The 16,065-nt window shown below is 44.0% G+C and overlaps 1 protein-coding gene across 1 annotated transcript in view; it reads left to right on the forward strand.

Annotated features, from left to right (window-relative positions):
* The first annotated feature begins 1,950 nt into the window (after positions 1–1,950).
* The window catches only part of ctsl.1 (cathepsin L.1), a 30,010-nt gene continuing 15,895 nt past the window's right edge, over positions 1,951–16,065 (forward strand). Inside the window, exons 1-5 of the mRNA XM_072246735.1 lie at positions 1,951–2,064; positions 2,159–2,256; positions 8,059–8,201; positions 13,748–13,939; positions 14,951–15,142. Of these exons, the coding sequence (XP_072102836.1) occupies positions 2,160–2,256; positions 8,059–8,201; positions 13,748–13,939; positions 14,951–15,142 (624 nt within the window). The 5' untranslated portion in view covers positions 1,951–2,064; position 2,159. The remainder of the gene's footprint in view (positions 2,065–2,158; positions 2,257–8,058; positions 8,202–13,747; positions 13,940–14,950; positions 15,143–16,065) is intronic.

A 16,065-nucleotide genomic window follows, 5' to 3' on the forward strand; every position in this document is an offset into this window, starting at 1 on the left:
TTTCATAGGAACTTATGGCGTTGCTTCTATAATGTTTCTTTGTGCGTAGACATGGAGCTCTTCACGATCATGCTGCACGCATGGCGCCCACCTTCACACCTTCCCGAACCGGAGGTTAAACATAAGACGCGGCGAAACCGGAGGTGACGTCATCACATGCCGCGACGTACTAAAGACAATGAATTTACCTTTATTAAACATTAACTTAATTATCAACCTTTAACTAGAAAATAGTTACAAACAGATCATTTAAAACGTAGACCCAACAAAGTCAAATAAATGCCTTGGGGCAACACACCAATGGTTGAAGTTATTGGACATCAAAGGGGAAATGGTCCAATTGTTGAAGGCATTGGATATCAAAGGGGAAATGGTCCAATAGTTGAAGTTATTTCTCACACGCAAGAAAATGTTTGTGACTATAGGAATTCCATTGGTCAATCATCTCAGACACTGCAGGGCAACATCCTAGGGTGAACTCTGTCCAGCACTGACCAGCCTTCCATTATAAAGTCAGGAGTGGGCATGTTTACTGGTATTTAGTTACTTTGTTTAGAGTTATAGCAGGGTCTGTCAGCCCAATGCGCCATCACGGCCCAAATACACCATGTGATGAATTAACCTACTCACTGGTATGCTTTTGGAACGTGGGAGGAAACCAGAGCACCCAGAGGAAACACAAGTGGTCACGGGGGAACGTACAAACCCCTTAGAGACAGCAGGGGATCTGAACCCGGTTTGCCGGTGCTATAATCGCATTACATTAACCATACTGTTCTGCCGCACGGTATGATGATTGCAAAATGCTTAATTGCATTTGAGACTCTTTGGCCAGTGAAAGAGTCCGTGCCCGCGTGTAGCAGCGGGATAAATGAGATGTATCAGTGTATTAAGTGCAGGGACGGCACAGTAGCTGAGCGGTAAGTGTATCAATTTACAGTGCCGGAGACCTAGGTTCAACTCCTACTGCTGCCTGTAGCGAGTTTGTACGTACTCCCCATGACCTCATGGGTTTCGTCTGGATGTTCTGGTTTCCTCTCACTTTTCAAAGCCGTACGGCTTAGGGTTAGTACATTGTGTGCGTGCTATGTTGCCGTTGGAAGCGTGGTGACACTGGCGGTCTGCCCCCAGCTCATCCACGGACTGTGTTGGTCATTGAAGCAAACCGCTAAGTTAAATCTCTCTTTAAAGAAAGTTATTTGACCGTTGGGAGTGTGGCCCTTGAGGAGAGATTAAGGAGAATGGGACTGTAATATCTGGAAGTTAGAACAGTAAAAGTTACAAGACTCTTATAGGTTTTGACAGCTTAGATGTAGTGCTTGTTTCCCCTGACTGTAGCATCAATATACAGGAATCACGGTCTCAGATTCAGCATGGGCCATTCAGAAATAAGCTGAAAGGACATTTCGACACTATCTGGGTAGTGAATTTTTGAAAACTGGATGTTTGGGGAACGAGTTACAAAGTTCAAAGTTTAAAGTACATTTATCATCAAAGTAAGCACGCTATGTATAAGCTTAAAATTGGTCTTCTTACAGACAATCACAATAATAAAGAAACCCAACAGAGCCATTAAAAAAGACCATCAAACACCCAATACATAAAAAAAAGAACAAATCGTGCAGACAATAAAAAGTAGATAAATAACACTCATAACTGAAGTTCATGAGTGGGTAGTTATTTGCATACGCACAGAGCTGAGTTCAAATTAATGCTTGGAATAGGGAAGCGCACTTTTAAAGAGAAACATTTTGTGACCTTTACAAAACAAAAAAAAAAAATCACATGTCAGTTTTTCAAATGAGAATTCCTTGTCACATTTCCCAAATATTTATTGATGTTTGGGAAATTGCCTGTTGATTCATGCATTTCCTACAATTATTATGTGGTTTGTACCAAATCAAAAGGAACCACCCATTTCCTCTTTTTTTTAAACTCAGCAAGCAAACACCACAGATGTCAAATTCATGTGTATAAATACTAGATTTCTTTCGATTCCTGCACTTAGGTTTTATTTCACCGGAGACTAATCCCAGCAGCAGTTTGGTTCTCAGAAAACCTTGGGTGAGAATGACCATTGCTGTTCCTCTACAAATGCTCCAACTCACACTTTTTAAAACTTTGAATCAAATGATTTGATTTCAATTCTTTAATCTAGAATGAAGCTTCTGATATTGACGATGACTTTGACATTGTCAAGTGCCGTCAGCTTCTTGGTTGAAGAAATGGAATGGCTTGCCTGGAAAGAAAAGTTTGGTAATTATATTCATTTTGGCTTAGTTTGGTAATTATGATTATAATTATTTTGTTTTATCTTATGCACATTTAGCTGTGAAATGATTGCTGCACTAACCTGTCTGTGCCTTGTGTGTTTTGAACTACCGACTTCTGTGAGTGGATACTGTACACCAAGTCATGGATTCTTTGAACAATGACAGCAAGATGGTAGAGTACTGGGTTAATGATGGGATTTCTAGCAGTGTGGAGGCACGAAGGGATCTTGAGATTAACATCCATAGATCCCTCAAATTTGTCGTGCAAGTCAATAGGCTTGTTGAGAAGGCACCTGATATGCTGAACATCAGTATTTGTAGGACTGAATTCAATAGCTGTGAGGTAATGTTGCAGTTCTATAAAGCCCTGGTTAGATCACACTTGAGTATTGTGTTCAGTTCTGGTCCCCTTATTATAGGAAGGATGTGGAAGCTTTCGAATGGGTGCAGAGGAGATTTACTTGCATGCTGCCTGGACTAGAGAGCAGATCTTATGTTAATAGGTTGAGTGAGCTAGGGCTTTTCTCTTTGGAATGACGGAGGATGAGAGGCAACTTGAGAGAAATGTACAAGATGATAAGAGGAATAGATCAAGTGGATACTCAGAGACTTTTTCTCAGGGCAGAAGGGGCTGAAACGAGGGGCATAATGTTAAGGCGATTGGAGGAAACTATAGGGGAGATGTCAGAGGTAAGTTTTTTTACATGGAGATTGATGAGAACGTGGAATATGCTGGCAGATACATTAGGAGCATCTACAAAACTCTTGGATAGGCACACGGATGAAAGTAAAATGGAGGGCTATGTTGGTGGGAAGGGTTGGATTGATCGTAGACTAGGTTAAAGGATCGGCCCAGTATCTTGGGCTGATGGGCCTGTTCTTTGCTGTAATGTTCAGTGCTCTATGTTGATGAACAGAGGGACCTCATGATACAGGTTCATAGTTTACAACACAGTGACAACACAGCTAGAGAGGGCGGTGGACCTTATTCAGATTTATGTATCATTATTATATAATCTGAATAAGGATTCACAGCAGCCCCTCCACTTCCTGAGGCGATTGAGGCATGCGAGTCTCCCCCCACCATCTTAACTGAATTTTACAGAAGCACCACTGAGAGCTTCCTGACAAGCCGTATCCCCATCTGGTGTAGGAGCAGCCGAGCGTTGGACCGGAAGTCCCTACAAAGGACCGTGAGAATGGCTGAGAGAATCATAGGTGTCTCCTTACCGTCCATGCAGGACATTTATCAGGAGCACTGCATACGCAGGGTCCTTAGGGTTATTCAGGACCCCGCCCATCAATCCAACATTCCCTTTGACTTTCTACCATCAGGCAGGAGACTCCGATGCATAAAAGTAAGAATAGTCAGGATGGGTAACTGTTTCTTCCCTCAAGGCATTAGGCTTCTGAACTGCCATGCCACATCACATTTGAAGTGTCACCGGATAATTTGTACTACTGATGCACCATCAATAACTCCAAAAGACTGGAAGTAGAGTAAATACTGAAAGGCTTTCATTAGCAGTAAAATGTGACCTCCATCATTCTGAGTATCTGCCCCTGGACTGAGGAGGAGGGGCAATGGCGCAATCGCCTTTATTCAGGAATCTGTGGGAGGAGCCACAGGAGCAGTCAGTAGAGGGGCGTGTCCAGACAAGTAACCCAGTTACAACATATATATATATATATGGTTTACCACAACTGTACCCTACCATATTTAATTTATGTACTTTACTTTGTTTATCTATGGTCAATTCATCTGTAGATTTAATTCTTACTTTCCAAGTTATTGTGTCTTATATTTGTGTTAAATGTACTGGTGTGCTTTACAGCCTGGGATGGAGAAACATTGAATCATTTGGCGGTATATATGCATATAGTTAAATGACAATAAACTTGATTTGATCAGAATGTTAAGTTGCAGCGTTATACAACAACATAGTTTGGCTACACTGAGTATTGCGTGCAGTTCTGGTCACCACGATATTACTGAGGATGTGACTGCACTGGAGAGAGTGCAGAGGAGATTCAGCAGGATGTTATCTGGTCTGCAGGGTTTTAGTTATACAAAAAGATTTTATAGGTGAGCTTGTTTTCCCTGGAGTGAAGGAGGTTAAGGGACGAACTGATAAAGGTCTACAAAGGTATATACCTTATAGTAACTTTTATGTCTTACAGTGTACTATTGCCATAAAGCAATAATTTTCTTCAAGTCATACAGTACTGTACAGCAGTCCAAGGCACCTGTAAAATAAGTTCTGTAAAGCAAAGGTGCTTTCAAAATCATGAAATGAAAAGTTGTTAAATATCAAATAAATTATTATAAAGAGCAGTAAACAGTACAAAACTAAGCCAAATCGATATTTGGTGCGACCACCCTTTGCCTTGAAAACTGTATCAGTTCTCTCAGGTACACTGTCTTGCAGTTTTATAAGCAAATCTGTTAATAGGTTGCTCCAAGCATCTTGGAGAACTTGCCACAGTTCCTCTGCGGAATTTGGCTGTCTTGCTCGCTTCTGTTTCTCCAGGTAATCCCAGACTGCCTCGATGATGTTGAGATCAGGGACCTGTGGAGGCCATGCCATTGGAAACAATGTTTAAAACATAGGGGGTCCAAGGGTTTTGCACATAATGTATTTCAGTGATAAGAAACCTGATTCTTATTCTGGAAATTACAAGAGGCATAGGTAAGATAGGCAGAATCTTGTTCCCATTGTATGGGTATCAAAAAGGGCCAAGGAACAAGCACTTTGGCCCACCTAGTCTGCACCAAACTGTTAGTCTGCCCATCGGCTTGCCCCTAGATGTAGGCCTCCAAACACTTCCCATCGTTTTTTAAATGTTGAAATCGATCCCTCACCCATCAATTCTGTTGGCAGCTTGTTCTACACTCTAAGTGAAGAAGTTCCCCCTCATGTTCTGGTTAAACGTTTCACCTTTCATCCTTAACCCATGAACTCTAGTTCTATTCTCTCACAACTGGTAACCTTCAATATTCCACTCTCACAACATCCTCTTCATGAAGAAGTTCCCCCTGAAATATTTCGCCATTCACCCTTAATTTATAAACACTGGTTCTAGTCTCACTCAAGCTCAGGCTGCTTACACTTACTCTTTGTTACTTACTGCCTGTTACGCCGCTGGTGTTTCGGGCAGCAATGAAGGTCCTCCATATTTGGCAGTGTTGAGGGCTTCCTTCATCGTGACAGTAGCTTCCTGGATTAACAGCCTGTCATGCGAAGAGTGTTTGATGGCTCTGGGCCTGTATTCACTGGAATTTAAAAGAATGAGGGATGACCTCATTGAAACCTATCGAATGGTGAAAGGCCTTGATAGAGTGGATGTGGACAGGATGTTTCCTGTGGTGGGAGAGTCAAAGACCAGAGGACACAGACTCAGAATAGAGGGGTGTCCTTTCAGAATGGAAATCAGGAGGAATTTCTTGAGGCAGAGAGTGGTGAATCTGTGGAATTCTTTACCACAGGCAGTTGTGGAGGCCAAGTCTTTATGTATATTTAAGGCAGAGGTTGATAGATTCTTGATTGGTCAGAGTGTGAAGGGATATGGGAAGAAGGCAAGAGATTGGGGCCCAGAAGGAAAAATGGATCAGCCATGATGAAATAGCAGAGCTGACTCGATGGGCCAAATAGCCTAATTTTGCTCCTATATCTTATGGTCTTATAATGTTGTATACCTCCATCAAATCTCCCCTTATTCACCTAATATGGACAAATGGATCCAGAATAAATGGGCTGAAGGTTTAGTTGGATGTGATGGGTGACCGGTCTCGTTTCTGAGCTGCACAGTTCTGTGATTCTATGACTGAACATTGCTGTAAGGTAGCTTGAACCGAGTAGAGTGTCACAGTGGCACAGCTAGTGGAGTCATTGCCTCAGAGTGCGAGTGACCTGGTTTCAGTCCTGACCTCAGGCACTGTCTGTGGAGCGTTTACACGTCCTCCCTCTGGTTGTCTTTGCGTGCTCCAATTTCACCCCACATCTCAAAGACGTGTGGGTTTTCAGGTTTATTTGCTACTGTAAATAGCTCCTAGTTGGTGAGGGGGAGGGGGAATGATATACCAGAATGACTGAGGAGTTGGTGAAAATGTGTGGAGGATTAAAGCTGGGATTGGTGTAAATTTTTGCTTGAGAGCTGGGACTGACTAGATGGGCTGAAGGGCCAGGTTTCATACTGTGTCTCAGTACAATTCTATAATAGATCATCCTGACGTCCTTCATTTGGAGCTTTATTAACTAACTTCTGGTACAGAGCTACAAAAATGGATTTAGAGAGACTCCCCCCGGCTCTCCTCCTCCTTCCCTTTCTCCTGTGGTCCACTCTCCTCTCCTATCAGATTCCTTCCTCTCTAGCCCTTTACCTTTCCCACCCACCTGGCTTCACCTATCGCCCTCCAGCTAGCCTCCTTCCTCTCTCTCCCCCATCTTTTTTTTTCTGGCGTTTTTCCAGTCCTTTTCAGTCTTAAAGAAGGGTCTCGGCCTGAATTGTCGACTGTTTACTCATTTCCACAGATGCTGCCTAACCTGCTGAGTTCCCCCAGCATTTTGTGTGTGTTGAAAGAGGGTTAATTGTTTGTAATACTCTATAAATATCATATATATTTTCTAATAGCAAGATATTTTCCAATGTAGATGAAGGTTAAGGCCGTGGAGATAGGTCCCTAGGCTGATTCTTGCTTTGGTAGACGTTGATTGAGCAGAGCTTACATAGACTAGGCCTGCATTTCGTCTGCAATGTTTATCTTGAGCATTTGGTCACCAGAAGAATATAGCTCATAGGAGCGGACTTAGGCCATTTGGCCTATTGAGCCTGCTCCACCATTCCATTATCGCTGATTTATTATCCCTTTCAACCCCATTCAATCAATGGCTCAATTTAATATAAGAAAACGTATACAATATACAACCTGAAATTCTTATTCTTCGCAGACATCCACAAAACAGAAGAAAACCCGAAAGAATGAATGACAGAAAACGTCAGAACCCCCAGAGTCCCCCTGACACATGCAGCAACAAAAGCATCAACCTTCTCCCCCACTTGCGCCAGCAAAATCATCAGCCAGACCTCCCCCACCACCCACCATGCAAACAATAGCAAAGCACCACAGAGAGGCCATCGAAAACTACATCTCTGACAGGCTCTCTGTCACTAATGAGGGAGAGAGAGAGATCGCTCCTACTACAGTGAGAGGGGAGTCAAAGCAGCTTGCTGTTTCAATGAGGATGGGAGAAAGAGAGAGAGGGAAAGTGAGAGAGAGAGAGAGAGAGAGAGAGAGAGAGAGAGAAAGAGAGGGGGGAGAGGGAAAGGGAGGGAGAGAGAAGAGAGAGAGAGAGAGAGAGAGAGAGAGGGAAAATATATCAATTGGACTTATTCTTTTGCCTTAAAAACAGTCTTCCATAGATTGTACAGGACTTGTATAATTCTGCATTACTGGTCTTGAATGCCAGAGGTCTAGCCCTTAGCAGCTGCAAATCTTCGAGTTCATCCGTGGCTTTTGGTTTGGGTATGTCCAATATGTTCTCAGGTATGTCTGGTATATTCTCACCATAGATCAGTTCACTAAATCAAGTCACAATAACCCCGTAATACTGATATATGGTCAGTGATCTGATGCATTAGTTTTACTTCTCTCTCCACAGAGGCTGCCTGATCTGCTCGGTACTTCCAATCTTCTCTAGTTTCATTAGCTTCATTAATGTTCACTCCACTTCTGAGGGTACAGAGTGACTGGGCACGTTTTGTAACCTTGTTCCTTTCATTCAAGGTAAAACCTACTCTTCAGCTGAAGAGGTAGACCATCGTAAAGACATCTGGCTGAAAAACTGGAAGGTGGTTATGCTGCACAATATGAAGGCAGACCAGGGCTTGTCCACCTACCGAATGGCAATGAATGCCTATTCTGATCTGGTAATTCAACATTTATTATTTTCCCGAAAGGTGCTTTATAGTACAGCTTAAGCCAGTGGTGGGGTGGAGATATGTCTCTACCAGGGGAGGCGAAAGGTGCTCCTTCCCTCCACCAGCCTGCAGCTCATCTTTGGGCAAAAGTAACACCTGCTTAGCCTCCCTCCCATTCCACCACCAATCAGGGTCATGTGAAACCATGGGAGTAGGCAGTGGATGGTCGTACGGGCAGCTGGTGAACATCACAAGTCCTGGTTATGCGACCACTGACACCAGGCAGACAATCTTTGAAGTGTATTGAATATGGCTGGGGTCACCAGTCTTGTAAAAATACTGCCCGGAAGAAGGCAAAGGCAAACCAGTTCGGTAGAAAAAATTGCCAAGAACAATCAGTCATGGATAGAGAAAAGAATAAGAACAACAGCATGAAGGAGGTCTTCCCCAGAGGCACAGATTAAAGACAAATGGAAGACCATGATTGCCCATGTCATACGACATGACTTGTGATGATGGTATTATTACTGATGATGGCTATAAAGATGATGATGTTGATAGTGATGACGATGATGACAATAATGAGGATGATGATAACGAGGATGATGATAACGATGATGATAATGATGGTTGTAATGTTGATGATGAAGATGATGATGGCAATGAAAATGATAATGATAATGCTGATGAAGATGATGATAATGACAATGATGATAATGGTGATGATAATGATTAACAGGGTTGCTAGTGATTTGTGTGTTGGATTGTGTTATTTCAATGCTTCAAAAGACAGAGTGATGGAATTCGAAGATTTATGCTCTGATAACATTTTCTTTTAACACCAGTGGGCTATCTTTGTTGCCTCCACCTATCACCTCCCAGCCTCAGAAACTATTTCCACTCTTTCTTCCTCATTCTCAGTTCCTCACCTGGATCCATCCATTGTATACTCTTCCAGCTGCCTTGGGAAAGCAGCCTACGTAATCAAGGATTCCCCTCACTCTGTCAATATCCCTTCTCCCCTTGGCAGTCAAGCGGAAGATGCAATAGCTGGAGAACATTTCACCAGGCTTAAGGACAACATCTATCCCACTGTTATAAGGCTCCTGAATGGCTCAAATGGTTCAAATGGTTTGATTTAATATCAGAGAATGTGTACAGTATACAACATGAAATTCTTACTCTTCACAGACATCAACAAATCAAGAAACCCCATAGAATGAATGATAGAAACATCAGAAGCCTGAAGCCCCCACCTCCCCCTTCTACGCACAATCAGCAGCAGAAGCATTGGCTCTCCTTCTACCCCATCACCTAGTTACAGCAGCAGATGCAACAACCCCAACACTCCACCATGCAAGCAATTAGCAAAAGCCCCCCTCCCGCCCTCTCAAAGAAGCCTTAATCTAGAGTGTATCAAAAACTAGAGTCACTAGATACCCAACACTTTTGTATCTCAGAAAGGCTCTCTCTCTCCATGGAGGGAGAGAAAGGTCACTCCTGCAACAATGAGACTGAAGACTGGCAACTCACCAATCTGATGTTACAATCTTACACATCACTTCACCAGGAGACCAGGAGGGAGGAGAAGATGGTGACATGACGCAACGCGTGTGGCCGTTCCGAATGAATATCGTATGTGTAACTAGGGGGCCATGCACAATCCGGATTTGATGGAGACAGCCGTGAGAAGCACAGAGGAACACCTGGAGTAACTTCTGAAATGTCTGTTTCGCTGCCGCTGCTACTGTGCGACCGAGAATCTCCAGAGACGAAGGCCCCAAATCCTTGGCTTTGTCTGTTGCCTGTTCCCGGGGCCAAAGTGCTCGGTGCTCGGTGTCGGAGAGCTGGTCGGAGGCTCAGAGTTTTTTGGACGGACTCGGAGTCGGACTGTGGTCAGATACTTCCAGGATGCTGCATCGGCAAGTTGGCGGCGCTGGAGGTTCACCGTCTGCGTGAGATGATGGGACTTTCAAGAGATTTTGAGACTTTTACTGTGCCATGGTCTGTTCTTATGAAATTACAGTGTGGCTTTGCACTGTTGTAACTATATGTAATAATTATATGTTTTTTGTTAGTTTTTAAGTCGGTTTGTCATGTGTTTCAGTGATATCATTCTGGAAAAACATTGTATCATTTCTTAATGCATGCATTACTAAATGACAATAAAAGAGGGCTGCGTGTCCTCATAATCATAATAATCCAAGCCCCCCAGACCCGAGGGCCGACAGGGTCTCAATCCCCATCAAAAGAGAGGGAGAGAGCGGGGATCGCTTGAGTACAGGGGCCTTCTTCTGACACTGCACACACTGCCTTCTGTCTCGTTTCAGTCTCCCACAAACCTTCAGTTGGTGAAATTCGTGAGGAACTGGGTCGTCCATGAGGCTGTTTCCTGGAGCTGCACATCTTCCGGCCGGTCCCTGGAGACAGCAAAGTGCCAGGCCACACAGCCGGTACAAAATCCCACCACATGCCAAGAACCACAGTTTGAACTGTAGATCCCAGAGTCTGACAGAACCCCAACCACCTTGACTGAAAAGAAAGACACAAGAGAAGAAGAATAAGCCGTTTCATGGTTGAACTGGAAGTAGTCGCCTGGGTCTGCTAAAACCGTTGGCGCCACCATTCCTAGTTCCTCCCACCTCCCATCTTAATAGTATCAGAATGGACCTCTGATATTAAAATGAATCTTTGAACCTTTGAACTCTTGACCTCTCAACCTTGTTGTGGCCCTTGCATTTTATCTGTCTGCTTGGACTGCATTTTAAGTCCAAAGAACTGATTGTGGACTTCAGGAAGGGTAAGACGAGGGAACACACACCAGTCCTCATAAGGGATCAGAAGTGGAAAGGGTGATCAATTTCCAGTTCCTGGGTATCAATATCTCCGAGAATCTATCTTGGACCGAACATATCGATGCACCTACAAAGAAGGCATAGCAGCAGCTATATCTCATTTGGAGGGTGAGGAGATTTGATATGTCACCAAAGACACTTACAAATTTCCACAGATGTACCATGGAGAGCATTCTTACTGGCTGCATCACCATCTGATCTTGGGGGGAGGGCTACTGCACAGGATCAAAGTAAGCTGCAGAAAGTTGTAAACTTAGTCAGCTCCATCGTAGGCACTAGCTTCCATAGTATCCAGGACATCTTAAGGAACAATGTCTCAAAAAGTTGGCTTCCATCATTAAGGACCCCCATCAGAGAGATCATGCCTTGTTCTCTTTGCTACCATGAGGAAGGAGGTACAGAAGTCTGAAGGCACACACTCAATGATTCAGGAACAGCTTCTTCCCCTCTGCCATCCGATTTCTGAATGGACATTGAACCCATGAACACTACTTCAGTACTTCTAAATTTCTATTTTTGCACTACTATTTAATTGTCGAGGTTGGATGTTTTCTAAGGTGATTTTTATCTCATCGGGAGTAGATTGTTTTTTGGTGAAATTGCTGTTGTACTGTTGTATATTCTGCAGTAGAATGGTGCTTAACTTTTTAAAGAACACCATTGGCTGTAGAGATAAGAGACGGCAGATGCTGAAGTCAGGAACAAAAGACAAACTGCAGGACTTTCCACCATTTTAATTGTTACAATCTGGTTAAGATTTTTACTGGTATGCTGTTGGCATTTCATTTTAGCAGTTCTGTTTTCTGCCTGTTTGGGTTTGAGCTGAGATGAGGGGCTTTGTTGTTCAACTTAGGAATGTGGTGTCAGCTAATCAGGATGGTGGAATTAGGAGAAGATCCTAGAGAACGATGGGTGGAGAAGCTTTTGTGACGGACACTGGTGTGGGTCAAGGTATTTTTGGTGGGAGCTGGGAGAAGGCAGGAGGGAAGATGGCTGAGGATGCCGTCCTTGTTGCACAAGGTGGTTTGTGAAGATGAATGGCTTCGAGGAGGGAGGACCAACACTCCCGTGGGAAAATTGTTTATTTGAGGTGAATTTCAAGCGAGATTCAGAAGGTGGTGCAGGCTTTCACACGGAGCTAGGGTCCAGCGAGCGAGTTAAAGACAACTTCAAGATGAACTCCAATTTATGTGCACCTTTGACTGTTTAATTCTGATGGGCCCTTTTGTTTTTTTTCCCTTTCTTTTCTTTAATAACTGTTTGGTTAAGTTAACATCCTTAAATATACTTTCTTTATAATTGCATGCAGTGTACAACCTGTTATTTCTTGCTGACGGGCGATTACATGGGAGCAGTAACTTACACAGCATTCACAGGGTTCGAGTAGGTGAGACATCCCAACCACATAGGTTCGGCAGGACCCAAGTCATATCTACCCTAGACATGCGGAGTCTGAGAAAGGTGGCTTTCACACAGCTGAGTCTAGTGGCTCTTAGCGAGAGGTTAAAGGCTGCATCTCTAGAGACGCCTGGTAAAAAGGGGTTTCATAATTTTTTGTCATTGGCAGTAGGAAGCTGAGGTTCACATTAATTATTCCAAAGTCTTAGGCACATATATATAGCTAGAAAGCCTAAGACTTTTGCACAGTACTGTATTTGTCAACGTGGAGCGGAGAGCGGGTTAGTAAATCTGTTGGGAGCAAAGCATGTTGAGAATGGCAGGCGTGGAGCGCCGCGGGAGGGGTGTGAGACAGACAGCGGAGAAAGTGGGCTGGTGGTGGGGAAGGATCATGCAGACATAGACACACCCAGCCCTGAGACTCCTGGCAAGATCACTTGATTCCAAACAACTGGTTTATTGATCATCACAGAATGTCTCTCTGGTTCTTCCCACTCCCTCCCCTCTCCCTTCCCCTTTTCCCAACCATGATTCCCCTCTCCCTGCCCCCTTCCCACTCTCAGTCCACAATAGAGACCCACATCAGAATCAGGTTTGTCATCACTCACATATGTCAATAAATTTGACCTCCGCCCCCACCTCGTACCCCATCCGTTATTTATTTATATACACACATTCTTTCTCTCTCTCTCCTTTTTCTCCCTCTGTCTCTCTGACTATAGCCCTTGCCCATCCTCTGTTCCCCCCCACCCCTTGTCTTTCTCCCTGGGCCTCCTGTCCCACGATCCTCTCATATCCCCTTTGCCAATCACCTGTCCAGCTCTTGGCTCCATCCCTCCCCCTCCTGTCTTCTCCTATCATTTTGGATCTCCCCCTCCCACTTTCATATCTCTTACTAACTCTTCCTTCAGTTAGTCCTGACGAAGGGTCTCGGCCTGAAACGTCGACTGTACCTCTTCCTAGAGATGCTGCCTGGCCTGCTGCGTTCACCAGCAACTTTGATGTGTGTTGCTGCTTGAATTTCCAGCATCTGCAGAATTCCTGTTGTTTGCTCAAATTTGTTTTATTTTTGTGGCAGCAGTACAGTGCAATACATAAAATTACTACAGGACTGTACAAAAGTCTTAGGCACCTTAGATATATATGCCTAAGACTTTTACACAGTACTGTACATTTACACAAAGAAGGCCATAACTCTTGTCCTTGTCAAAATGGTGAAGAATTACCTACAAAATGTTACCTTATTCCTTGTATATTAATATTAAAAAATTCGATGTTAATAATTGATTGCTTCTTCTGCAGGATGAAGAAGAATATAAAAAATTGGTACTTGGTAAATGCCTGAAAACTGTTAATGGCACAAAATCCACTGGCTTTGGCTCTCTAACCTACAAGAACGTTAGTCTGCCTGATACAGTCGACTGGAGAACGAAAGGCTACGTGACACCTGTCAAGGACCAGAAGATGTGTGGTTCCTGTTGGGCGTTCAGTGCGGTATGTGTATTCACTCACTTAAGGTAAGCGTCAAGCCCAATCCCTATGAGGCAGCACGGTAGCGTAGCGGTTAGCGCAATGGTATACAGTACTGGCAACCTGGGTTCAATTCCCGCAGCTGTCTGTCAGGAGTTTGTCTGTTCTCCCCGTGACTGTGTGGGTTTCCTCCAGGTGCTCTGGTTTCCTCCCTCAGTCCAATGATGTACCGGTTGGAAGGTTAACTGGTCATTGTAAATTGTCCTGTGATTATCAGGAGATTACTGGATGGCACAGCTCGAAGAGCAAAAAGAGCCTATTCTGTGCTTTAAATATAATTTAAGCAAGCTTTTTCCACTGGTGTTTGGAGAGACTAAAACTGGAGGTCATCCACAGGTACATATATTATATAGGCATCTGTTAGTCTTGTGAGACCATGGATTTGCACCTTGGAAGGTTTCCAGGGTGCAGGCCTGGGCAAGGTTGTATGGAAGACCGGCAGTTGCCCATGCTGCAAGTCTCCCCTCTCCATGCCACTGATGTTGTCCAAGGGAAGGGCATTAGGGCCCATACAGCTTGGCACTGGTGTCGTTGCAGAGCAATGTGTGTTTAAGCGCCTTGCTCAAGGACACAACACGCTGCCTCAGCTGAGGCTTGAACTAGCGACCTTCGGATCACTAGACCGATGCCTTAACCACTTGGCCACGTGCCAACACAGGTACCTAGGGTTGTAAAGAAAGATTTTGGCACATTGGCTTTCATAAATCAAAACTATTGAGTACAGGACTTGGGATGTTATGTTGAAGTTGTGTAAGACTTTGGTGAGGTCTAATTAGAGGCACTCTAGGCAGTTTTGGTCACCTACCTGCAGGACAGATGTAAATAAGGTTGAAAGGGTACAGAGAAAGTTTATAATGGGCGCTGTGGCTCATTGGGCGGGAAGAGTCTGTTCCATGCTGTATCTCTAAATAAATAAATAACTATTATTTTTGGAGTTTCAACTGAACTGTGTTTGACCTGTACTTGTTTCTACAGACGGGGGCTTTGGAAGGACAGCACTTCAGAAAGACTGGACAATTACTTTCTCTGAGTGAGCAGCAACTGGTGGATTGTTCCTCTGAATATGGAAATTTTGGCTGTAACGGAGGGTTTATGAATAATGCATTTCAATATATAATAGACAACGGAGGAATCGACAGTGAGTGGTCATACCCCTATGAGGCAGAGGTAGGCCAAAATAATCCTGCTCGCGTTTCCCATATTAAGATAATAATTCAATGTGAATTAATGAGTCATTAATGTACAGTCTGGGTGTCAACATCTCTGAGGATGGAAAGAGCTGAAGTGGTTGATGGTTGGGTTGACTTGTTCTCCGATCTTGGCCATTTTCTTGCAGACATTTTGCCATTGGCTGTGAAGTGATATGACCAGCTCTCCCTGGTCTCCATACATGATAGTGGTAGTGGATTCAGCCTAGCACTCCATGGCTGACACCCTCCTTATCTTTGAGCACATCTACTTGAAATGCTGTTGCAGGAAAGCAGCATCCATTATCAGAGATGCTCACCACTCAGTGCATGCCCTTTTCTCACTGCTGCCATCAGGTAGAAGGCTCGAGTGCCTCAGGACTCACACCACCAGGTTGAAAAAGAGTTACTATCCCTCAACCATATATGGCTAAGACTAGGGGGCATCATTTTAAGGTGAGATCAGCGGCAGACTCTAGAGCGAAGGTTCCTGAGTTCGAATCCAGGTCAGGCCACCCCCGAGCACGCTTTCCATCTGTGCCCGGTTGAGTATCGAGCTAGCCACTCGGCCTCGTAAAAAATATACAAGGGTCGAGTCAGGAACGTTCATATCATGACCTGGTTAATCCTGACACCACGTGCCAGACAGGGATGGCTGAACGTCTGGTATGACATGCTTAAAAAAAAATCATTCTAAGATGATTGGAAGAAAGTATAGGGAAGTTGTCAGAAATAGTTTTTTTATATATATAAACACAGAGTACCGAGTGCTTGGAATGCACTGCCAGAGGTGCAGGTAGGAGCATATATATTAGAAGCACTTACGCTCTGCGTCAAGCTACCAAAGATCATGACAAGCTTGGTTTTACCATAAAACCAGGGCGAACCAAAAGGGTCAGACCA

The sequence above is a fragment of the Mobula birostris genome, chromosome 29 (genome assembly GCF_030028105.1).
Source record: "Mobula birostris isolate sMobBir1 chromosome 29, sMobBir1.hap1, whole genome shotgun sequence".
Taxonomy (NCBI): Eukaryota; Metazoa; Chordata; class Chondrichthyes; order Myliobatiformes; family Myliobatidae; genus Mobula; species Mobula birostris.